The sequence below is a fragment of the Nomascus leucogenys genome, chromosome 8 (genome assembly GCF_006542625.1).
Source record: "Nomascus leucogenys isolate Asia chromosome 8, Asia_NLE_v1, whole genome shotgun sequence".
NCBI classification, from domain to species: domain Eukaryota; kingdom Metazoa; phylum Chordata; class Mammalia; order Primates; family Hylobatidae; genus Nomascus; species Nomascus leucogenys.
This window is the reverse complement of record NC_044388.1, coordinates 27,918,787-27,937,572: the sequence shown is the minus strand read 5'-3', so window position 1 is coordinate 27,937,572 and position 18,786 is coordinate 27,918,787. Positions and strand designations below refer to the sequence as shown.

General features: G+C 51.7%; 1 protein-coding gene across 4 annotated transcripts in view; it reads left to right on the top strand.

Moving 5' to 3' along the window:
* PEBP4 (phosphatidylethanolamine binding protein 4) overlaps positions 1–18,786 on the top strand; it is a 289,209-nt gene that overhangs the window by 68,259 nt on the left and 202,164 nt on the right. For 3 of the 4 annotated variants that reach the window (XM_030816974.1, XM_030816976.1, XM_030816975.1), the window contains 2 exons: positions 2,583–2,719; positions 10,122–10,248. In XM_030816974.1, coding sequence (XP_030672834.1) covers positions 2,589–2,719; positions 10,122–10,248 — 258 coding nt within the window. In that variant the 5' untranslated portion in view covers positions 2,583–2,588. Of the gene's footprint in view, positions 1–2,388; positions 2,480–2,582; positions 2,720–10,121; positions 10,249–18,786 lie in introns of those variants that run through there. The other variant, XM_030816977.1, reaches the window with a different exon arrangement.

The following is an 18,786-nucleotide window of genomic DNA, read 5'->3' as shown; positions in this document are numbered from 1 at the left end:
TTCTCTTAGGAAACGACATTTCAGCTACCCCCCTAATGAAGGTGGGAAACAGGGTCAGTGCCTGTCACAGCCCTGGCATAGAAAGGAGCTTGAGGAACCCGCCAGAGGTAACACGTGAGAGGAGGAGGAAGTCAGCTAGAGAGACAGGAAAAGCCTGATCTCGCAGGGCATTGTGGTCCACGTGAAGGACTCTGGGCCCTTCTCCCAAGAGTAAAGGGAATGTAGAGGGAGTGAGTGAGAGGCAATTGAGCAGCTACAGAGTGCAATGGAGCCAGGTGGTTAACAGCATGGACTCTGGGCTGGGTGCGGTGGCTCACGCCTGTAATCCCAGCACTTTGGGAGCACACAGGTGGATCACTTGAGCCCAGGAGTTTGAGACCAGCCTGGGCAATAATGCAAGACCCTGTCTCTACAAAAAATACAAAAATTAGCCAAAGCCGTGGTGTGCGTGTACTCCCAGCTACTTGAGAGGCTGTGGCAGGAGAATCCCTTGAAGCCCAGAAGGCAGAGGTTGCAGGAGCCAGCATCACCCCATTGCACTCCAGCCTGGGCGATGAGAGTGAGACCCTGTCTCAAAACAAAGCATGGACTCAACGGACTCAACCCAGTTTCCACAGGTTCAACCAGAGCCTGGGGTTCAAATTCCAGGTCTGCCACTTCCTGGTGACCAAGATCAGGTTTTAACTAATGTCGCTGTGCCGTCTCCTCCTCCATAAGATGGGGTGATAATAGTGCCTACTTCCAAGGATTGGCATGAGGATTCGGAGATAAAAGTGCCTGGCACATGGAGTAAGGAAGAATCGCCACTGGAAGTGGGCTCAACAGCAGCTACCTGCACTGTGGGCTCTCCCTTCCTCCAGGCCGCCATCACTGTGCTAAAAGAGTTGACACCTAGAAAAGTTGAGGCTTCTCTAGTGGATGCCATTCGGAAGATGAGTTTCTTGGTCTTGGGCAGCCCTTCTGGCAGCATCTCCTTGGCTGTGGCTGTCCTGTGAGCTGCATGCAGACAAGGCCATGCTCAACCTATACCCCAGGGCCCAACATGGGGCAGGCACGTGGGAGGTGCTTAATGCCTATGAGTGAAGTGGGTTGCAAAGGAATGAATGAATGGATGGGTCCATGAGAGAATACTTAGACTATTCATAAATTATTGAGCATTTACTTTGTGCCAGGCACCTTACTGAGGGCTTAACCTGGTTGATTTCATTCTCACAATGGTCTTGTGAGGAGGCTACTATTAGACTCTGTCCAGCAGGGGAGATCTTGGGAATACGTTTTCTGGTTGGGGGCAGGGGGAGTCCTGGTTGTACTTCAGAGAGCCTAATGATTGAGAAATGTGTTTAATATGTAGCCCCAAAGTGGGGCTTTTTGCTACAGGTTGGGATCCTGGAGGCAGGAATTGAGCCAGAAAGCAGACTATGCTGAAAGTAGTTTCTCTAAAGGTCTAGCTGCGTGTACTTTACAGTGATGATCTCATATTCCTTAGCAAGGCACCGCGGTGACAGGAATTATTTTACTTGTTTGTGAAAAGGAAAAGTGGTGTGTTCTAGGGAGACACAGTGGCCTCCCCAGCATCCAGAGAGATCTCAGAGCAGAAGCCAGGCGTCCTGAGTTGCTGGCACGTCTCTCCCACCCCCGCCTCTGAGAGGCAGAGAGCAGAGCTATTAGAAAGGCTGTGGCAAGCTGCCTTTATTCTTCTCCCTGCCCACTCAGGCTCTAACCAGAGGCCCACATGCACCTGGTGGCAGGACTGTTCCCCAGGGGAATGCAGGCGACAGTCCCCGGCTCCCCTTCCTCCCAGTGCAGCGCTGGGGCAGGCCACCCCTTTCTGAGCCCCAAGCAGCTCCCCAGACCTCCTTCTCTAGAGACGATTATTTTGGGAGAGTGCTGAGTTCAGCACAGCTGCAAGGTGCACCCAGACGCACCCTTCTGTCTTCAGCTGGCCCTTAGGAGCTGGCCTCGGGCTTGGGTGCGCCTGCCCCCACCCCCTGCAGCAGTCCCTCCTACACAAGGTCACTGTGTCCAACCACCTCCACCTTGGGGAAGCCCACAGGCTGTGGAGATAGGTGGTGGAAGAATGGGGGCCAGGAGAGTCAGAGCCGGTCCGAGGGGCACAGCCCAACTCCTAGCCCTGAGCCTGAGGTCACCAGCTTCCCAAGGCTTGCCTTACAGCCAAGGAGCAGGCTGGCCTTTGGCCAGCTGACCATCCCTGGGCCAAGAGCAGGGACTGGACAAGGAGCTGCACCGAGAAGCTTATATAAGCACTTCTACTTTGCAGCCTGCTCTCTGCCCTGGCAGCCAGGACAAGAGTGACAACAAAGCTGTGTCCTGCCAGGGGAGGGGCCTCTCCCAGGAATGTACATTGAGTCCAACTTGGAGGAGGCCCAGGTCCTCCCGAAGTACTTGTGTCCGGGTGGTGGACTGGATTAGCTGCGGAGCCCTGGAAGCTGCCTGCCCTCCTCCCTGTGCTTAACCAGAGGTCTCTATCCTGCCAAGTAGGGCCCTGGGGTGAGGGGCACAGGTAGTGGGCAGGAAGCCCCCTGCCAGGGGATCCAGCCGCTCTAAAGTTCTTTCTGTTCCAGGTGCCCATGGGTTGGACCATGAGGCTGGTCACAGCAGCACTGTTACTGGGTCTCATGATGGTGGTCACTGGAGACGAGGACGAGAACAGCCTGTGTGCCCATGAGGCCCTCTTGGACGAGGACGCCCTCTTTTGCCAGTAAGTCAGGGCAGGCTTGGAGGCGGGAGGCACAGAGGCTACTGGGTAGGTAAATCGCAGGGAGGGGTATTTCCAGAACCAAGGAGCACCATCTCCTGAGCCTGATTTTATGGGGAAGACAGAACACATGTCAGGTCTAGAGACTACCTTGATGGAGGATGGCGCTGAGAAAGGGACTTAGAAACAGACTCCTTCCTGCCTTTCAGAATGCACCTCTCCCAGGACCAGGAGGGCTGTTCATGTGGTCGGCTCTGCTTGGGCCCTCCAAACCTGGGGGGTCTTTGCAGGGGCAGGAGGCTGAGACCCTCAGAGAGATACCCAGAGAGAGACCATCCCTCCCTACAGCCTGAATGCCCACTCTCCCCAGAACCCCAACAAAGAGGCACTTTAATGAAAGAAGGTGTATGATTAGACCCTTCCTGTGTGAGAGGTTTTTTTTCAATGATGGGACCCAGGAGCGTTTGTGCAGGGGCCCTTTAGGAATCATGGCACTGGATGGGACAGGCTGGCTTCCTCCCTTCCAAGGGCACAAGCTGCTTCTACTTTGGGTAAGCTGGAAGGCCTGGCATTTGGCTCTCTCCTCACCAACTCTGCCGGTTAGAAAAGCAAGCCTTCATTTGTCTGGACTTGTGGGTCATCCTGAGGACTCCCCAGGCCAAATTGATGCCAAACCTCCCTGCCAGTTTGGTGACTGAGGAGGGGGACACCCGGCTGAGCCCATGTGTGAGAAATGAGAGAGGAAGAAAAAGAACTTGACTGCTTACTCTCTTCTGTACCTTTGAATTTTCACAAACATTACTGTTCATGAAAATGTTTTTCTTTTTTATTTTATTTAAAACATTTTTGACAAACATTACTTTTAGAATCATAAATACATGTTTTCTCTTAAAGTTATGTAGTTGAATCCTTCTTAAAAAGTAACATTTTGGTTGGATGAAGTGGCTTACATGTGTAATCCCAGCACTTTGGGAGGCCAAGGTGGAGGATCATTTGAGCCCGGGAGTTTGAGACCAGCCTGGGCAACATAGAGAGACTCTGTCTCTACAAAACAGTTTAAAAACTAGCCAAGCATGGTGATGCACACCTGTAGTGCCAGCTACTCAAGAGGTTGAGGTGGGAGAATCGGTTAAACCCAGGAGGTCAAGGCTGGTCTGAGCCATGATTGCACCACTGCATTCCAGCCTGAGCAACAGAGCCAGACCCTGCCTCAAAAAAAAAAAAAAAAAAAAAAAAAAAAAAAAAAAAAAAGTACCAAACTTTGCTCATGTCAGTATATTTTGGAAAATCTTGTTAAATGGTTCTGGATGTAGGCCGGGCATGGTGGCTCACGCCTGTAATCCCAGCACTTTGGGAGACTGAGGCAGGTGGATCACGAGGTCAGGAGTTTGAGACCAGCCTGACCTACACAGTGAAACCCCATCTCTACTAAAATAAAAAAAAAATAGCCAGGCATGGTGGCGCACACCTGTAATCCCAACTACTCAGGAGGCTGAGGCAGGAGAATCCCTTGAACCTGGGAGGTGGAGGTTGCAGTGAGCCGAGATTACGCCACTGCACTCTAGCCTGGGCAACAGACCAAGACTCTGTCTCAACAAACAAACAAACAAACAAACAGACAGTTCTGGGTGAAGTTTTCATGTGGAAGGAGGAAGAGGAAGAGGTGACCAGCCTGAGGCTCCGGATGCCCTAGGCTCTGCCCTGCCAAGATCACCTCTTGGTGCCCTGGTGACCCATGCATGGGGGCACACGTGGGAAGTCCCAGGGCACCTTCTGTGTGCCAGGTGCTCCGCCGGTGCTTGGACTCCTTGACTCCTTTCACTGTCGGTAACGAACCTACAAGGTCTGTGTTAGCACCCCCATTTTGCAGATGAAGAGTCCCCAGAGGTTAAGAAACCTGCCCACGGTGTTTACATAGCTTAAAAGTGGCAGAGCCAAGATCTAGCCCCCTTGTCTGACTCTACACTCATGCTCTTTCCCTATGTGCTTCTGACGACCTTCACCCCGGGTCCAGGGCTCCCAGACTCAGTCAAGGGGGGCCATTCTCAGGACTCCCGGAATACACCAGCAGGCCCCCAGTCTGAGAAAGAGACTTATGACCCTAAGGTTGCATGCCAGGCAGATGTCTTTTGATTTCAAGCCATCATCGCAAAAGAGGAGCTTTGTCTTTATTGTCACTGAAGATTTCTGTTTGGAAGAGATCATCATGAATAATGAGGAAATGAAAAGTGCATCAAGGACAGATCGGACCCCTGAGGAGACAGCAGGACCTCCTGCGCTGACCCCCTCCTCAAGATCCCCACTCAGCTCAGGCTCTGACCTTGGCAAGAGATGCCCCAGAGAAGGCACTCCTCTCGTGGGAATTTGGAGTCTACCAGGGAACTCTTAAAGATTGGACTCAATGCCTAAAGGTATTAATCTATAAGGGAGGAATTTTATGTACTGTGACAAGCAGTGAGACGTTGTTAAGAGTAAAGCTTCTCGGGAATCAGACCTTCCCTGCTTCTGAGATACCCCAGACTAGACCAGCAAAACCACCGAGAGTCCCAACCCTGGGCTCAGTCGCAGAATTGAAAGAACCATGATCCTTCAACCCTGCAGCCAGGAGGTGAATCCACTCAACAAACCCCACCTGCTGCTGCCATCCATTCAGCCCTGAGCGCTCCCCTAGGGATGGGAGCTGCTGCTCAAGGCGTCCTGCTTTCTGGTGCTGAAAAGCTCCGTTCTTCGGAAAGTACATTCTTATCCCAAGGCCCTGCTGCTCTTCTTGAACATCAACCCACCGTTTCCAGTGCAGATCCATGAGGTGCACAAACTAGTCTAGTTTCTCATCTTCTTTGTGGTCATTCATGTGTGTGGTGACAGATGCCATGCCCTGCCCTGCCCCTTCATCCCCAGCTCCCCCCAACCTGGGCAGTCATCCCCCAGTCCTTCAGTCTCTCTCAGGGGCCTTGGCTACTCTTCTGTTTAAATACATTTCTTTTAGAGACAGAGTCTTGTCTGTCACTTAGGCTGGAGTGCAGTGGCCTGATCATAGCTCACTGCAGCCTTGAACACCTGGGCTCAAGCAATCCTCCTGCCTCAACGTCCCGAGTAGCTGGGACTACAGGTGCACGCCACCACACCTGGCTGTTTCTTATTTTTTGTAGAGTTGGGAGTCTTGGTATGTTGTCCAGGCTGTTCTCAAACTCCTGGGCTCAAGCAATCCTGCTGCCTCAGCCTCCCAAAGTGCTGGGATTACAGGCATGCACTGCCGTACCTGGCTTGCTGTTTTTCAAGTGGGGTGACCCACACTTTCACAGTGAGCCCCCTCTTCAAGGCAGCCTCATATCCCATGTATCTTTTTGTCATCCTCACTGTCTTAGTTGTTCAGCTACTATAACAAAATACCTTAGACTAGGTCACTTCTAAATAGCAGGAATGTATTACTCACAACTCTGGAGGCTGAGAAGCTCCAAAATCAAGGTGCTAGTGGATTCAGTGTGCGGTACAAGGTTGCTCTCTGCTTCAAAGATGGCACCTTCTTGCTGCGACTTCACATGGTGGAGGGGAAGGGCAGCTCCCTTCAGCCTCTTTTATGAGGGTGCCTTTTATAAGGGTGACTTAATCACCTCCTCCAAGTCCCGCTTGTTAATACCATCATATTGAGGATTAAATTCCAACATATAAATTTTGAGGAGACACAAACACTCAGACCATAGCACTCACTGAGGGGCAGCTGAAATACTAAGCCCTTCATACAGGCACAGCTGAGAAGCCATGTTTTTAGAGACAGGGTCTCACTGCATCACCCTCTGCCACCCAGGCTGGAACGTAGTAGCAGGATCATGGCTCACTGCAACCTTGACCTCCCAGACTCAAGCGATCCTCCCACCTCAGCCTCCCATATAGCTGGACTACAGATGCGTACCACCACACTTGGCTAATTTTTTCTATGTTTTATAGAGACAGGATCTCACTACGTTGCCCAGGCTGGTCTCTAACTCCTGGGCTCGAGTGATCATCTCACCTCAGCCTCCCAGAGTGCTGGGATTACAGGCTTGAGCCACCACGCCCGGCCCTTGTGATCTAATTCTTGCCATGACAAAGAGACTCACATGACCACCTTGCTCAAACTGAAGCCTGGAGGAATGAAACAGCTCACTAGGGAAAACATGAAAACGTGTGGTGTGGGGAAGAAAGTGCAGCCAAGCCCACTGTACTAGTTCTCTGTTGTACACAACAGGTCATTCCAACATGTAGCAGCTGCAAATAAGTATTGTCCTACAGTTTCTCAGTTACTCATCTGGAGATAGGAATAGTGATAACAGCTGCCTCAAGGTATGGTTGCATGAAATGAAATCATACATATGTGATGTCCCTGATCTATTGGGGTGGCCCAGTAAAAGTCATGCCCTTCGTCACCAGTCCCTTATGTAGTAGGTTGCAGTGAGCTGAGATTGCGCCACTGCACTCTAGCCTGGGCAACAGACCAAGATTCTGTCTCAAAAAACAAACAAACAAACAAACAAACAAACAAACGGTTCTGGGTGAAGTTTTCATGTGGAAGGAGGAAGAGAAACGTGGTTGCCTCTCACAAGTGGGATCTAACTTTCTAGGTGCTCTGCTGAGTGAGCCGAGGGGCTGGCAGGCTTCTCGCTCTGAGCAGTGCAAGGTCAATGCCCCCGTAAGCAGGAGAGGTCAGCTGGGCCAGGGTACAGCAGGCCTGGGCCGCGATAATGGCCCCTTAAGGAGGACCTCAGCAGTTCCTGGTGTTTCCCACAGGAAACATAAGCTCATTGCTACCCTTATGTAGCCAGGGCCCCTGATCTTTTCACTCCACTGTCTAGGGTGCCTCCAAGTCTTGTCAAGGAGATCAGGAAATCCCCAAACTCTCCAGATGGAAATTAGAATGAATTCCATGTCAGGTAAACCACGAGCAGCAAGGGCACACAGGAAGGTGGCACCTTTGAGGTTTTCTGGCTTGAATGCAAGTTGTTTGTTTTTGAGATAGGGTCTTCCTCTGTCACCCAGGCTGGAGTGCGGTGATGCAATCATGGCTCACTGCAGGTTCTATCTCCTGGGCTCAAGTGATCCTCCCAAGTAGCTGGGACCACAGGTAGGCACTACCATGGTTGTTTGTTTTGTTTTGTTTTTGTTTGTGTTTTTTAATTTTTGGTAGAAACAGGGTCTCACTACGTTTCCTAGGCTGGTCTCAAATTCCTGGGCTCAAGTGATGCTCCCACCCCAGCCTCCCAAAGAGCTGAGATTATAGGCATGAGGCACCGTGCCTGGTCTTGAATGCAAAATTTAAAGTGTATTTTCTCACTAACTTTAATTTTTGATTCAGCTCACCTCAGGTTTGTCCAGGTCGTCTTGTAAGTCGATTTGATCATCAGAATTGTTGGTTACCAGCTCTGTGCCATCTGCAGGTCAAATAAATTTGTCTCTGTGTCCTTCTCCAAGCCTTTGCTAATGCAGCTGAGCAGGGCAGAGGCCTGCACATGCCCCTTTCCCATCATCCTAGGTGGGGCAATATGCTACCTTCAAACGCTGGCCTGGCAGTGCCCTATGGGCATGAAGAGAGGGACAGGGACAAGACCCAATCCCTGGTTCCCTGGCAAGTGCCCTGTCCTTCAGGGCACTCTCTGTGGCTCTGTGCCCACCTCATCAAATAACAACTTGCTGATTTTGCTTGTTTAATTCTTTTGATATTTACAACAATTCCACTCTGATAAAAAGGGGAGAGGTGTTATGGGCATGAGGGCATCCCTCCACCCTCAGTTTACCTCCTCCCTACCTCTCAGTTTTCCCATCCTGTGCTGTTTGCTGTCTGTCTCTCTGCCCTTGGAGGGTCCCCTCTCTGCCTCGCATCTCGCTAGCTGCGGCAGCAAGGAGTTGCAGCAGAAACAAACCAAACGGTCCTTAAGATGATGCTAGGAAGATAAAACTGGTCGCCTAAAACTTCTCCAAAAGCTGTGAAAATCTTGCCATCCACCAAGAATTGCTGTAAATGCGCAAAGAGTTAGAAGAAACAAATTTGCTCAGCAAGCCCGTGACTCATCTTGCTTCCACTTTCTGAGACCAGAGCACGTGACTTCTGGCATTGGGGGTGCTGGCCCACCGAAGTGTCCTGGTCCGGGGCTGCCAGGTGCTGGGGGCTCAGTGGCCTTTTGCCCAAGGCTGGACTTCAGGAGCCACTGGAAGGGTGGGAGGTGGAAGGTGGGAGGGGCAATGCAGGGTTCCCCACCAGGAAGCTACTCTTGGCCTACTCCCAGGCCCCAGGTTCAGGGAGCTCTCCCTCCAGATCTGTTCTCCAAATTATATCCTCACAGGGTCCCCTTAGGCATCACCCCCAGCAAGGCACTGTGGACAGCTGTGGGTGGCTACTGGCAGGCTGTAGAGCAGCCTACCCATGCAAGGTGTTAGGAAAGGCTGGGGACCTGCAACACCCACTCCCTACCCACAACCCTTCTCTCTCAGTGGTGTCTTAACCCCACATTAACCCTACAGAGGACTTAGGTCATGGAGATAAATTATAATAGAAGGGCAAGCAAAAACAGTTTTTAAAAATGTCTTTGAAAAGTCTTACCTACGTTCCTGAATTTCAAATATAAGCATGCACTTAAGGCCACCCTGGTGCAGTCATGGCCCGGCCCAGCCTGCCCTGCCCTGCAGGCTCTGTTGCCTTGCTCTGCATCATATTTTCTTCCCTTCCAGGAAGCCACGTTCTTAGAACCCTGGTGCTGTTCCGGCCCTGCTTCTCAGGGAGCAAATAGATGAACCGGTTTATTCATACTGACAGTCTTAGTGAGCCAGTGTTTTACCCCCTGAGGGATGTTTGCATTTTGAAAGAGAACCTAGGCTATGGTCCATGCTTAACCCAAAGAAGCCAGTTCTTCACCTAATGGGATTTCAGGCATGGGGAGCTCTTGATTGTTTAGGGGAGAGGGAAGGTCTATGCCCTTGAAGGAAGGTATGCTGACTTGCTAAGCCTTTCTTTCTGTAATAAGAATGTTCCTGAAAAGGAATCTATAGGTATTGTTTTTATAAACTCAATCCTACTTTAAAGATACTAAGTTTGCCTAAGGATATCTGTTCTTCTAGGGAAGTAAACGCTGATGATAATTAATATTATACTTTCTGATGACTTACAACGTGCCAGGTTCTGTTCTGACCATTGACCACCACTTTTCTCCTCACACTGACTCCATGAGGGAGGAATTATTAGTGTCTTTGTTTTACAGATGAGGAAACTGAGGCACAAGGAGGTCAAGTAACTCTTCGGTCACACAACTAGTTAGTGGCAGGTTTAGGATTTGGTCCCATTTCACTTTACATTCCCAGTAGTGCTAGACTGAAGCCTTGGGAACCTCAGGCTCCCCTAAAACCCTGACACAGGGCAACCTCCCCTCTCTCTTCATAGGGGCCTTGAAGTTTTCTACCCAGAGTTGGGGAACATTGGCTGCAAGGTTGTTCCTGATTGTAACAACTACAGACAGAAGATCACCTCCTGGATGGAGCCGATAGTCAAGTTCCCGGGGGCCGTGGACGTGAGTGAGCAGGGTTGTGTTAAAGCGGGGGGAGAGTTGGGGGTCTTGATGTTCCTCCAGGCTTGCTCATCTGGGTGACTTGAAGCTGCATGTAGAGCCATCTGGGTTGGATCTGGTGGCAGCAGATGGCTTTTGCCATAATGTCGTGCCTTCGTTAGAGTGGACTTGAGGAGAAGGCTGGGGGCCAGTGGGAGGGCTGCAGACTGGAAACTTTGGTGATGGTTGAGGCCATTCTGCCCAGGCCTCTTCCTGCTCCCCTGCTCTGGGAGCTCCTTAGCTGCCTCTGAGATCTGGGACCCTCAGCCTGGTGGAGACCAGCTGGTGTGTGCCTTGGAGTTGGCAGATAAGTGGAAGAAGGCGTGGTATGGGAGGAGTCCTCTCTCAAGGTGCGGGGTGTCTGGGCCTTCAGATGGCTTCTGGGCTGGAGAGAAGCTGGTATTTACCAGGACAGAGCTTCCCAAGTCGCCTAAACAGGCAGAGGTCGGTGCATCTTGACGCTTTGTTGTCGCAACATGAGACACGCTCTTCTTTTGCCCAAAGTTGTATAAAAGAAGAACAAAGCATTTTAGGAATTGGAAATAACTATTTTACTGGGCAGTGATTAGCACTATTACATTTGGGGGTCTGGGAAGCCTGGGGAAGAGTCATAGGAGTGAGAAATGGGTCTGCTGCCCCCAGCAGCCAGAGTGTGTTTTGGGGGAGCTGATCTGGCCTTCTGGTCTCCGCTTCTTTATTTCTTGACTCCTGGGCCAGACTGAGCCCCCAGAGTGTCAGTGGTGGAGACTGGCCTCTTTTCTGCTGTGTTTTAGAAGGAGGTGCTGGTGTCAATCTAGGCAGGACTTGGGTCACAAATGCCTGGAGATGGAAGGGTCATGGCCGGGATGTGGCCGAGCACGCACACCAAGGCTGACCTTCTGGTCCCTTCTGTGCAGGGTGGCAGGGAGGGGCCACAAGGGGTTCTTCCTTCCCCTCAGTGCTGCCTTGGTTAGGCCTCATGCAGTCAGCTAAGCCCAGTAGGACAACAAGCTCCGGAGGGCGGCAGCACACAAGTTGCTCCGATGCGGGAAATAGACTCTTTGAAGTGTTTTTCACTATCAGAGAGCAAATAGATTGTGATATGGCTCGCAAGTTATGAGGCTGTTATCATGAAGCTTTGCCAGGTTGTCTTGTTTGCAAACATGACAAACACCCTTTCCTTTGGGGAGACAAGCAATAAAGCACACACGTGCAAATGTGTGCACATGTGTGCACACACACACTTGCACGCACACACATGTGCACACAGCGTCAGCCCTCCTCCCTGGAAACCCTTGGACTGGGCACACCTGTGGACAGCCAAGAGAAGCAGAGAAAGGAAGGCTGCTGATTCTAACTCCTGGGATGAGAGGTGCAGGGCCACAGAGGCCGGGCAGGAACCCAGTCTTTTAGAGAAGAGTATATGCCACTCTGCGGGACAGAACTCTCGGCTTCACCATCCATTCACTTGTCTTGGGGTTTGTCCCTTATGTAGTGAGGGTCAGTCAGATGCTTTCACAGTCCAGGGTCAGTCCCAAGGGGAATTCTCCCCAAAGGGCTCCCTTCCGCGTGCTGATGATGCTGCAGATATCCACTAGATGGCAGTGTAGACTTTTCTGAGCACCTGGTGTCCAGAGCAGGGATTTGAAGCCTGTTGTGAAAGTCTTTGGTTTGATTTGTTTCGTCGCCCTGGGTTATCAGCACATTACACAAAGACGACATCACCCACGCCACATCCTGAAGTCTTGTACTGTTAAACTCATCCTGCCTCAGCCCAGGGGTGGGGTGGGGAGAAAACGGATGTGGAACATAGAGATTTATGAGGGACACAGAGCTGTGGTCAAAAAAGCCAGGGAGAGTGAAGATTTTACAAAGATTTTATCGAAGCTGTGGGAAGAAGAAAAACATAGTATTCTACTACTATGGAACTATAGTTTATGGAAATGTAACAGACCTATGAGAAGGCAGATTCAGAGAGAGTTGCCAAAAGTGCCACCTTATTCCTGGGCACAACTCGGGCCTTTCATTTAAGTCTCCAAGTTTGAGTATTTCTTTCGTCAAGACTGTTAGTGGCATGTGACAAAAAGTCAACTCAAATCGGCGTAAGCCAGAAAAGAGGGGGAAACATTGGTTCACAAAACTGAAAACTCCAGGGATAACTTCAGGCGAGGCTGGATCCAGGTGCTCAGTGTCACCAGGAATCTGTCTCTTGACTGTTTTTTTCTGTGCTGTTTTTTATTTGTAAATAGAGTCTTTCCCTGTGGTGACAAAGATGGCCCCAACAGCCTTAGGTTTGTGTTTGAACAATTTGTCAACCCCAGTGGAAATAGGGTTTTCCATCCATTAAAAGTCACAGGATTTTTCTCGCTTTGGTCTCGTGCCTATCCCTGAACCTAGCAGTGACCCTCTACAGCTCCCCTTAATCTACAAGGACTGAGAGCAGAGGAGGATGGTTGCCCCGAATGCGAGTCAAGGTGTGATTTATCAGATAAGGGTGAAAGGATGTTAGGTAGGAAATGCAAGGGCAGGTCCTATGGAAGTGAGTAATCTGGCCAAGTACAGAGCTGAAAGGTGCCAGAGCCAGGGTCAAAGCCAGGTCTGCCCAACTCCAGAGCCCATGGGCCTGGCCAGTGGGCCACTGGCAAGGGCTCTAAGGGAGACACCAGGGGGCGCTGGCACAGGCAGGGGTGGGCTGGCGGAAGGGAAGCTTTCCCTGGCTAGAATGGAAGGCGGTGGGCAGGAAATATAGTTCTTAGGGAAGGTGGTAGTTGGAGCTTCCCTTAAGAGAGAGGGCATGACTCGTGAGGCTGGAGGAGCAAGTGCTATGGGTCCCTCAAGAAAAGGGTGCGGGGAGCCTGAGTGTTTAGGACAGAGAAGAGCATGAAGGTATTTCCTCTGGGCCTGATGGAGAAGGGCACGAGTTTGTGACTGCTATGTGGGGATGGTGCGTTGCTTCCAAGGTGACTGAAGCAATGCCACCAAAGCAGTGACTGCCAGTGGACATGCCTGGGAACCCCCCACTGCCCCCAGCAAACTCCAAAGCCCTGGAAAGAGGGGTGAAGCAGCGCCTCTGTGCCCACCAGAGAGCTTCCCACATCCATATTCTGGCATTGGCCACTTCCCCATCCTTGGCATCTTTGGACCCTGCTCCTGTCACAATGCTACCTCCTCTAGGAAGCCTTCCCTGACTGCCTCCCTCTGGGCTCCACCTACATCCCTGGCTGATCTTTTCTTTCTCTGTGCTTTTAAAATGTCTCTACCCTCTAAACTGGGTTTTGACTTCCCTGTGTCTTGTGCTGTAGTTGCTCATTCCTGTCTCTCAAAGCTTCAAGCACTTTGTAAGCTAGGAGAGAAAGACTATGTGTTGTTTTTCTTTGAGTCACCCGCGGGCCCCACCAGCACCTCAGATCCCATGCTGGCTGACTAGGTGACTAGGTGAGAGAGTGAACAGGTGAATGCATGAATGCATGAATGCATGAATGAATGAATGGCAGTTGGGAGAGCATCTCCTGGAGTGTGAGCTATGAGCTGTGTCAGCCCAACTGTTGGCCCTTTCAGCATCTGTTGAAGGAAAGCTGCTAAGCCTAGTGAACCCGGGGCAGCAGGACTCTCTCCTCCCACTAGGGGTGGGGTGTGAGCTGCGGGGTGGGTGGGGAAGCAGGCAGAGAAAGAGAGGAAGTCAGGCAGGTTCATGAGAAGGCAAAGTAGCACAGGAAAACGTGGCTGGCTCCCGTGCCAGCTATGGCTGAGCGAGAGAGGTGTGGAAGTAAGAGGAAGCGTTTCTCCCCTGGCGCTCTGACAAACATGAAGAGGCAAACATTTAAAAATGCATCCCATTCTCAAGCCAAGGAAAACTGAAAGGCCCCTGAGAAGCTTCTTGACTGGGGGCTTATTCTCCACCTTCAATTTCGCCAGCTGGAATCCTTTTCAAGTGCAGAAATTGCCTTTAAGTGGGGAATGTGCATTGCATTACAGGGAGGGAACAAAAGGCTGCCTCGTTCTGTCCCGCTGTCCCTAGAGTTTCCAATCAGGCTTGGCCCAGGCACTATTTCTTCTCCTCACAAAGCAGGTGGCCGTGAGTGCCCTACCCACCTGCGCCAGTGCATTTCATGCCAGCCCAGGCCTCTTGCCGCAGCCTCCCAGGGAGCACCTTCTCGCCCTCATTGGCCCATGGTGGAGACACAAGTTTCAACCCAAATTTTCTAGAGGCCTGGAACTCTCCTCTCTATAAGAGACCTCGGAACTCACAGGTCCACCGCCCCCACCAACCCTTCTCTGTATACACAGAGCAGAAAAATGCAGGCTGCTGCAGTCACAAAATGATTAGCCGAGGAAGGACGTGGGGCTCCCAACACCCACAGCAATTCTAGAAGAAGAGCCCCTAATGGATGGAGCAGAGACGTTCGTCTGAGTAAAGAGAGGCCAACAGGCAGGCACTTCCAGTAGACCACATGTGGAGTCTCCTCTCCTACATGTGGAGGCGGACAAGTGCAGGCCCACTGGCTCAGGGGACTGCAGCCGCCATGGACTATTTGGTGCTAGGGATGTGCAGTGACTCACTTCGTAAATATTACTGAACACATACTTTGCATCAGGCACCATGTTAGTGCTATTGATTCAGAGACGAAAGACATTATCACGGAGCTTGCAGTATAGCTGGGGAGATAGACAGGTAGCAGGAAAGCGTGGGGACACAGGGTGTCAGTGAGCCAGGACCCAGCAAGGGACAGATGGGAGCCAAGATGGTGGGGTGAGGGATGAGGCTTGTGGTGGGGTGTGGGGTCGGTGCGGGCAGGGCAGGGGCACATCCATGGTGAGGAGCCAAGAACTTCATGGCCCTGGTGTGGAGTTTAGAGTTTATCTTGAAGCTTGGCTGGTGGCTGGGGGAGGAGGGTCACCATTTGATTTTTAGGCTGGTAAATGTGATCAGATTTGCAATTTGGGAAGGTCACTCCAGCAGCAGGTGGAAGAATGGAAGAAAGGTAAGATTGAAGGCAAGGTGCCCACCCTGCAACCTAGGTGATGGCATGGACCATGGGCTGGCCTTAAAAGATGTTAAGGACATGGAACCCATAGAGCTTGGGGACTGTGGGGATATTGGGGAGAGGGAGAGTCCAGATGACCCTCGGGTTTCTGTGATGGGCAGGCGAGTGGGTAACAATGAGGTTGAGTATATAATTTCTCATCTAAGACAGGACCCTTTTGAGACTAAAGGGGGGTGCTGTTAATAGTTATGCCAGGACAATATGTGTCACTGGGCATGGCCCTGGCAAGCTGGGGTATATGTTAACTCTAATAATGGTGCCTTCACCAAGAAGGGGACACAGAGAAGCCCTGGGTTTACGGGGATGGAAGCCATTGGCACCGACTTCTGCACAGAGACCCACAGAGTCTGAGGAGGCTGTAGCATCCAGAGGTAGCTGCCCGAGAGGCAGGTCTGCCATCTGACTTGAGAAGAGAAGGCAGGGCTGGGCACCTGGGTCTGCCTCCTCAGTGTTCCATCAGGGGTGGACTCTGAGAGGAGGACAGGCTTACCTGGGGGGAGCTCTGCCATGCTCAACAGCAGCCAGCCACAGAGGTCGGGTGAGGCCACAGAAAACACACTCACTGCCTTACCCCAGCAAGCCACTGGTTACCTGTGTGGGGGGACCGAGGAGTGAATGGGGAGTGGATCCCATGGGGTGGGCTACTCACACCACCACTTTGCCAGGGGAGAAGAGATGCCTGGGAATATTTAAATGCTGGCAGGGGCTGGGTACAGTGGGTCACGTCTCTAATCCCAGCACTTTGGGAGCCCAAGACAGGAGGATTGCTTGAGGTCAGGAGTTAGAGACCCCATCTCTACAAAAAAATGAAGTTAATCAGGCCTCATGGTGGTTGATGCCTGTAATCCCAGCACTTTGGGAGGCTGAGGTGGGCAGATCACTTGAAATCAGGAGATCAGCCTGGCCAACATGGTGAAACCCCATTTCTACTAAAAATACAAAACTTAGCTGGGTGTGGTGGCACATGCCTGTAATCCCAGGTACTTGGGAGGCTGAGATAGGAGAATCACTTGAACCCAGGAGGCAGAGGCTGCAGTGAGCCTAGATCGTGCCACTGTACTCCAGCCTGGGCGACAGAGAAAAACTGTCTCAAAAAAAAAAAAAAGTAGCCAGGCCTGGTAGTTCACACCTGTAGTCCAAGGTACTGGGGAGGCTAAGGTGGGAAAATTACTTGAACCCAGGAGTTCAAGGCTGCAGTAAGCTAAGCAGCTATGATTGTGCCACTGCACTCCAGCCTGGGCAACAGAGCAAGACCCCACCTCTAAATAAATAAGTAAATTCGGTCAGGAAGGAGCCAATAAAAGGGCAATGTTAAAATACAGCAGAAGGAGGGGTTGAGGGGTCGACTGGAAATGCTCATTCCAAGGTGATAAATGGTGTGGATGGTGGGAGTTACGAGGATATTTCAAAGGGTGTCCAGCTCCTTTGGAGCCAATGGGACCTGGCCACTGACTGGAAGTCAGGGGTGGGAGGTGCAGGAGATGCTTCTGAGGGAAGAGGGGGAGGAAAGGGATAGTGGGCAGGAGGGGTGCAGGTGTGGCTGCAGGGGCTGGAGGGGGCTGCCCTATGCTGGCCCTGGGAGCTGGAGCTCAGCCAGCCGAGCCCCTACTGCATGGGGAAGAGGCAACGTCATGAAATTGCAGGGTGGAAGGACTTTGGGGCAGAGCGTGGGGAATGATGATGTCACGGACATTGCAGAAGAAGTGAAGGCGCACAGAGGAGGGAGGTGCAGGGAAGAGGCAGGAATGGGGAGCAGGAGTCACCAGGCTCCACCGCTGGGAGAGGCTGCATGGGGCCAGGCTGGGGAAGAGCCACTGGATCTGGATCGTTCCAGGACTGTGGGCTGGGAGCAGAAGGTAAAGTCAGGACAGGATAAGGGGCCACCCTGGGGAGATCACCAGTGCGTCAGGTGAGGGTTTAGGGAAGAATTCAAGAGATGCCACCGTATTTGGTGCTGAGCACCTAACTGGAGTTTGATGGATGGGATCAGTTGTCACTACCATAAAAGGAGACAGGTTTGTAGTCTGAAGGGCAGAAGACACAGAAGAAGAGTTGGACTTTCCGAGGTTCTAGGAGGCCTGTGTGTGTTTGAGGCCCAGAGGCAGAGGGGACGGGAGGCCGCTGAGCTTGTAAATGAAGGGCTCAGGTGCTGACAGGTGGAGCCAGGTCTGGGAAGGCAGGTGAGGAGAGCGCCCAGCACCCAGTCAAGGACGAATCAGGGTCATTTTATCCTTTGTCCCTGGCTCCTTCAGTGCAAGTAGTCAAAGTGCTAACATCACTCAGCTGTGTCCCACTCTAGCCCAGGTCCCCAGCCGGGTCATCCGGGGCTCCTCTGGGTGCAACTGGACTGGGTGAAAGGGGAGTGAGGATTGTCAGCATTTCTAACCTTTGCAGTTAGATGTTCAGGTTGCAAAGACACTTCCTATGCAGGACTTCACAGGACCGATCCTCCTAGCAACATGGGGAGATGGACAGAGTGGGGATTATCCCCTTGATGACAGATGAGGGCGCTGCCCAAGGTCACGCTTGCCAAACCTGGGAAGTGGGAGAACCAGCCCCGGATGGCAGGTTCCCTGGCTTGCACTCAACTACCTTTCACCTATGTAATTTTGCCTCCGGAATCCCCTGATTCCTGAAAACAGGCCTGTAATGTTGACAGTGGACAGGGGGTGTCATTCACTCATTCATGTATTCGCTGGAGCAGATCCAGATGGAGCTCCACTCTCTGCCCCTCTGCCAGATACTGTTCCGGGAGTGAGGGATACACACAGAACGCATCCCTGCCCTGCCTGTGATGGGCATCTTGCAATAGTGAGAATGTCCATTGTTGTTGTTATTACTTGTCTGTTAAACACTTAATGGCTGAGAGGAAACCGTAACGGAACGGCCACGTGTGACTGTCTTACTCCAGGCGGCTTCATTAGCAGGATTCCCAGTCTTGATCTTCATTCCCAGGGCTCGTTATCCTCGTGGCCTTCTCTGTCGTTCCAGAACTTCTGGTCAGACCTGAAACTGCCCTCAGCAGCTTTTAATCAAACAGCACTCCCTGTCACCCAATCCACCACCCCTAGTCTGAAGGATCCTGCAGGCAGCTCAGGCAGGCAGGGTGTACGCTCAGCGATTGGGCCGCTAACGTCCACTGAAAGCTCCCAGTCAAGTGATGGAGAAACAGGTTCCAGATGTTTCTCAGATCAAATACTCTTTCTTTGAAAAAACTGTGTGGGCTGATCTACCAAGGGAGCACATGGGACCTGAAAGGAGCACTCAGTGGATTTGCATCCTGGGTTTTTTTTTGTTTGTTTTAAAGGCACCGAACAAGCGTCTGTGTAGGGCTCTTCACATGTTTGGGATCTGTTCACAGCGGTATGTTGGGAGTGTCAGCAAAGGCTTCTTGGATTTTAAAATAGCTGCCGGCCTTTGTGGGAGCCATTTAGAAGGAAGAGCATTTCGAATGCTACAGGGACTTGTTGCCTGCTCT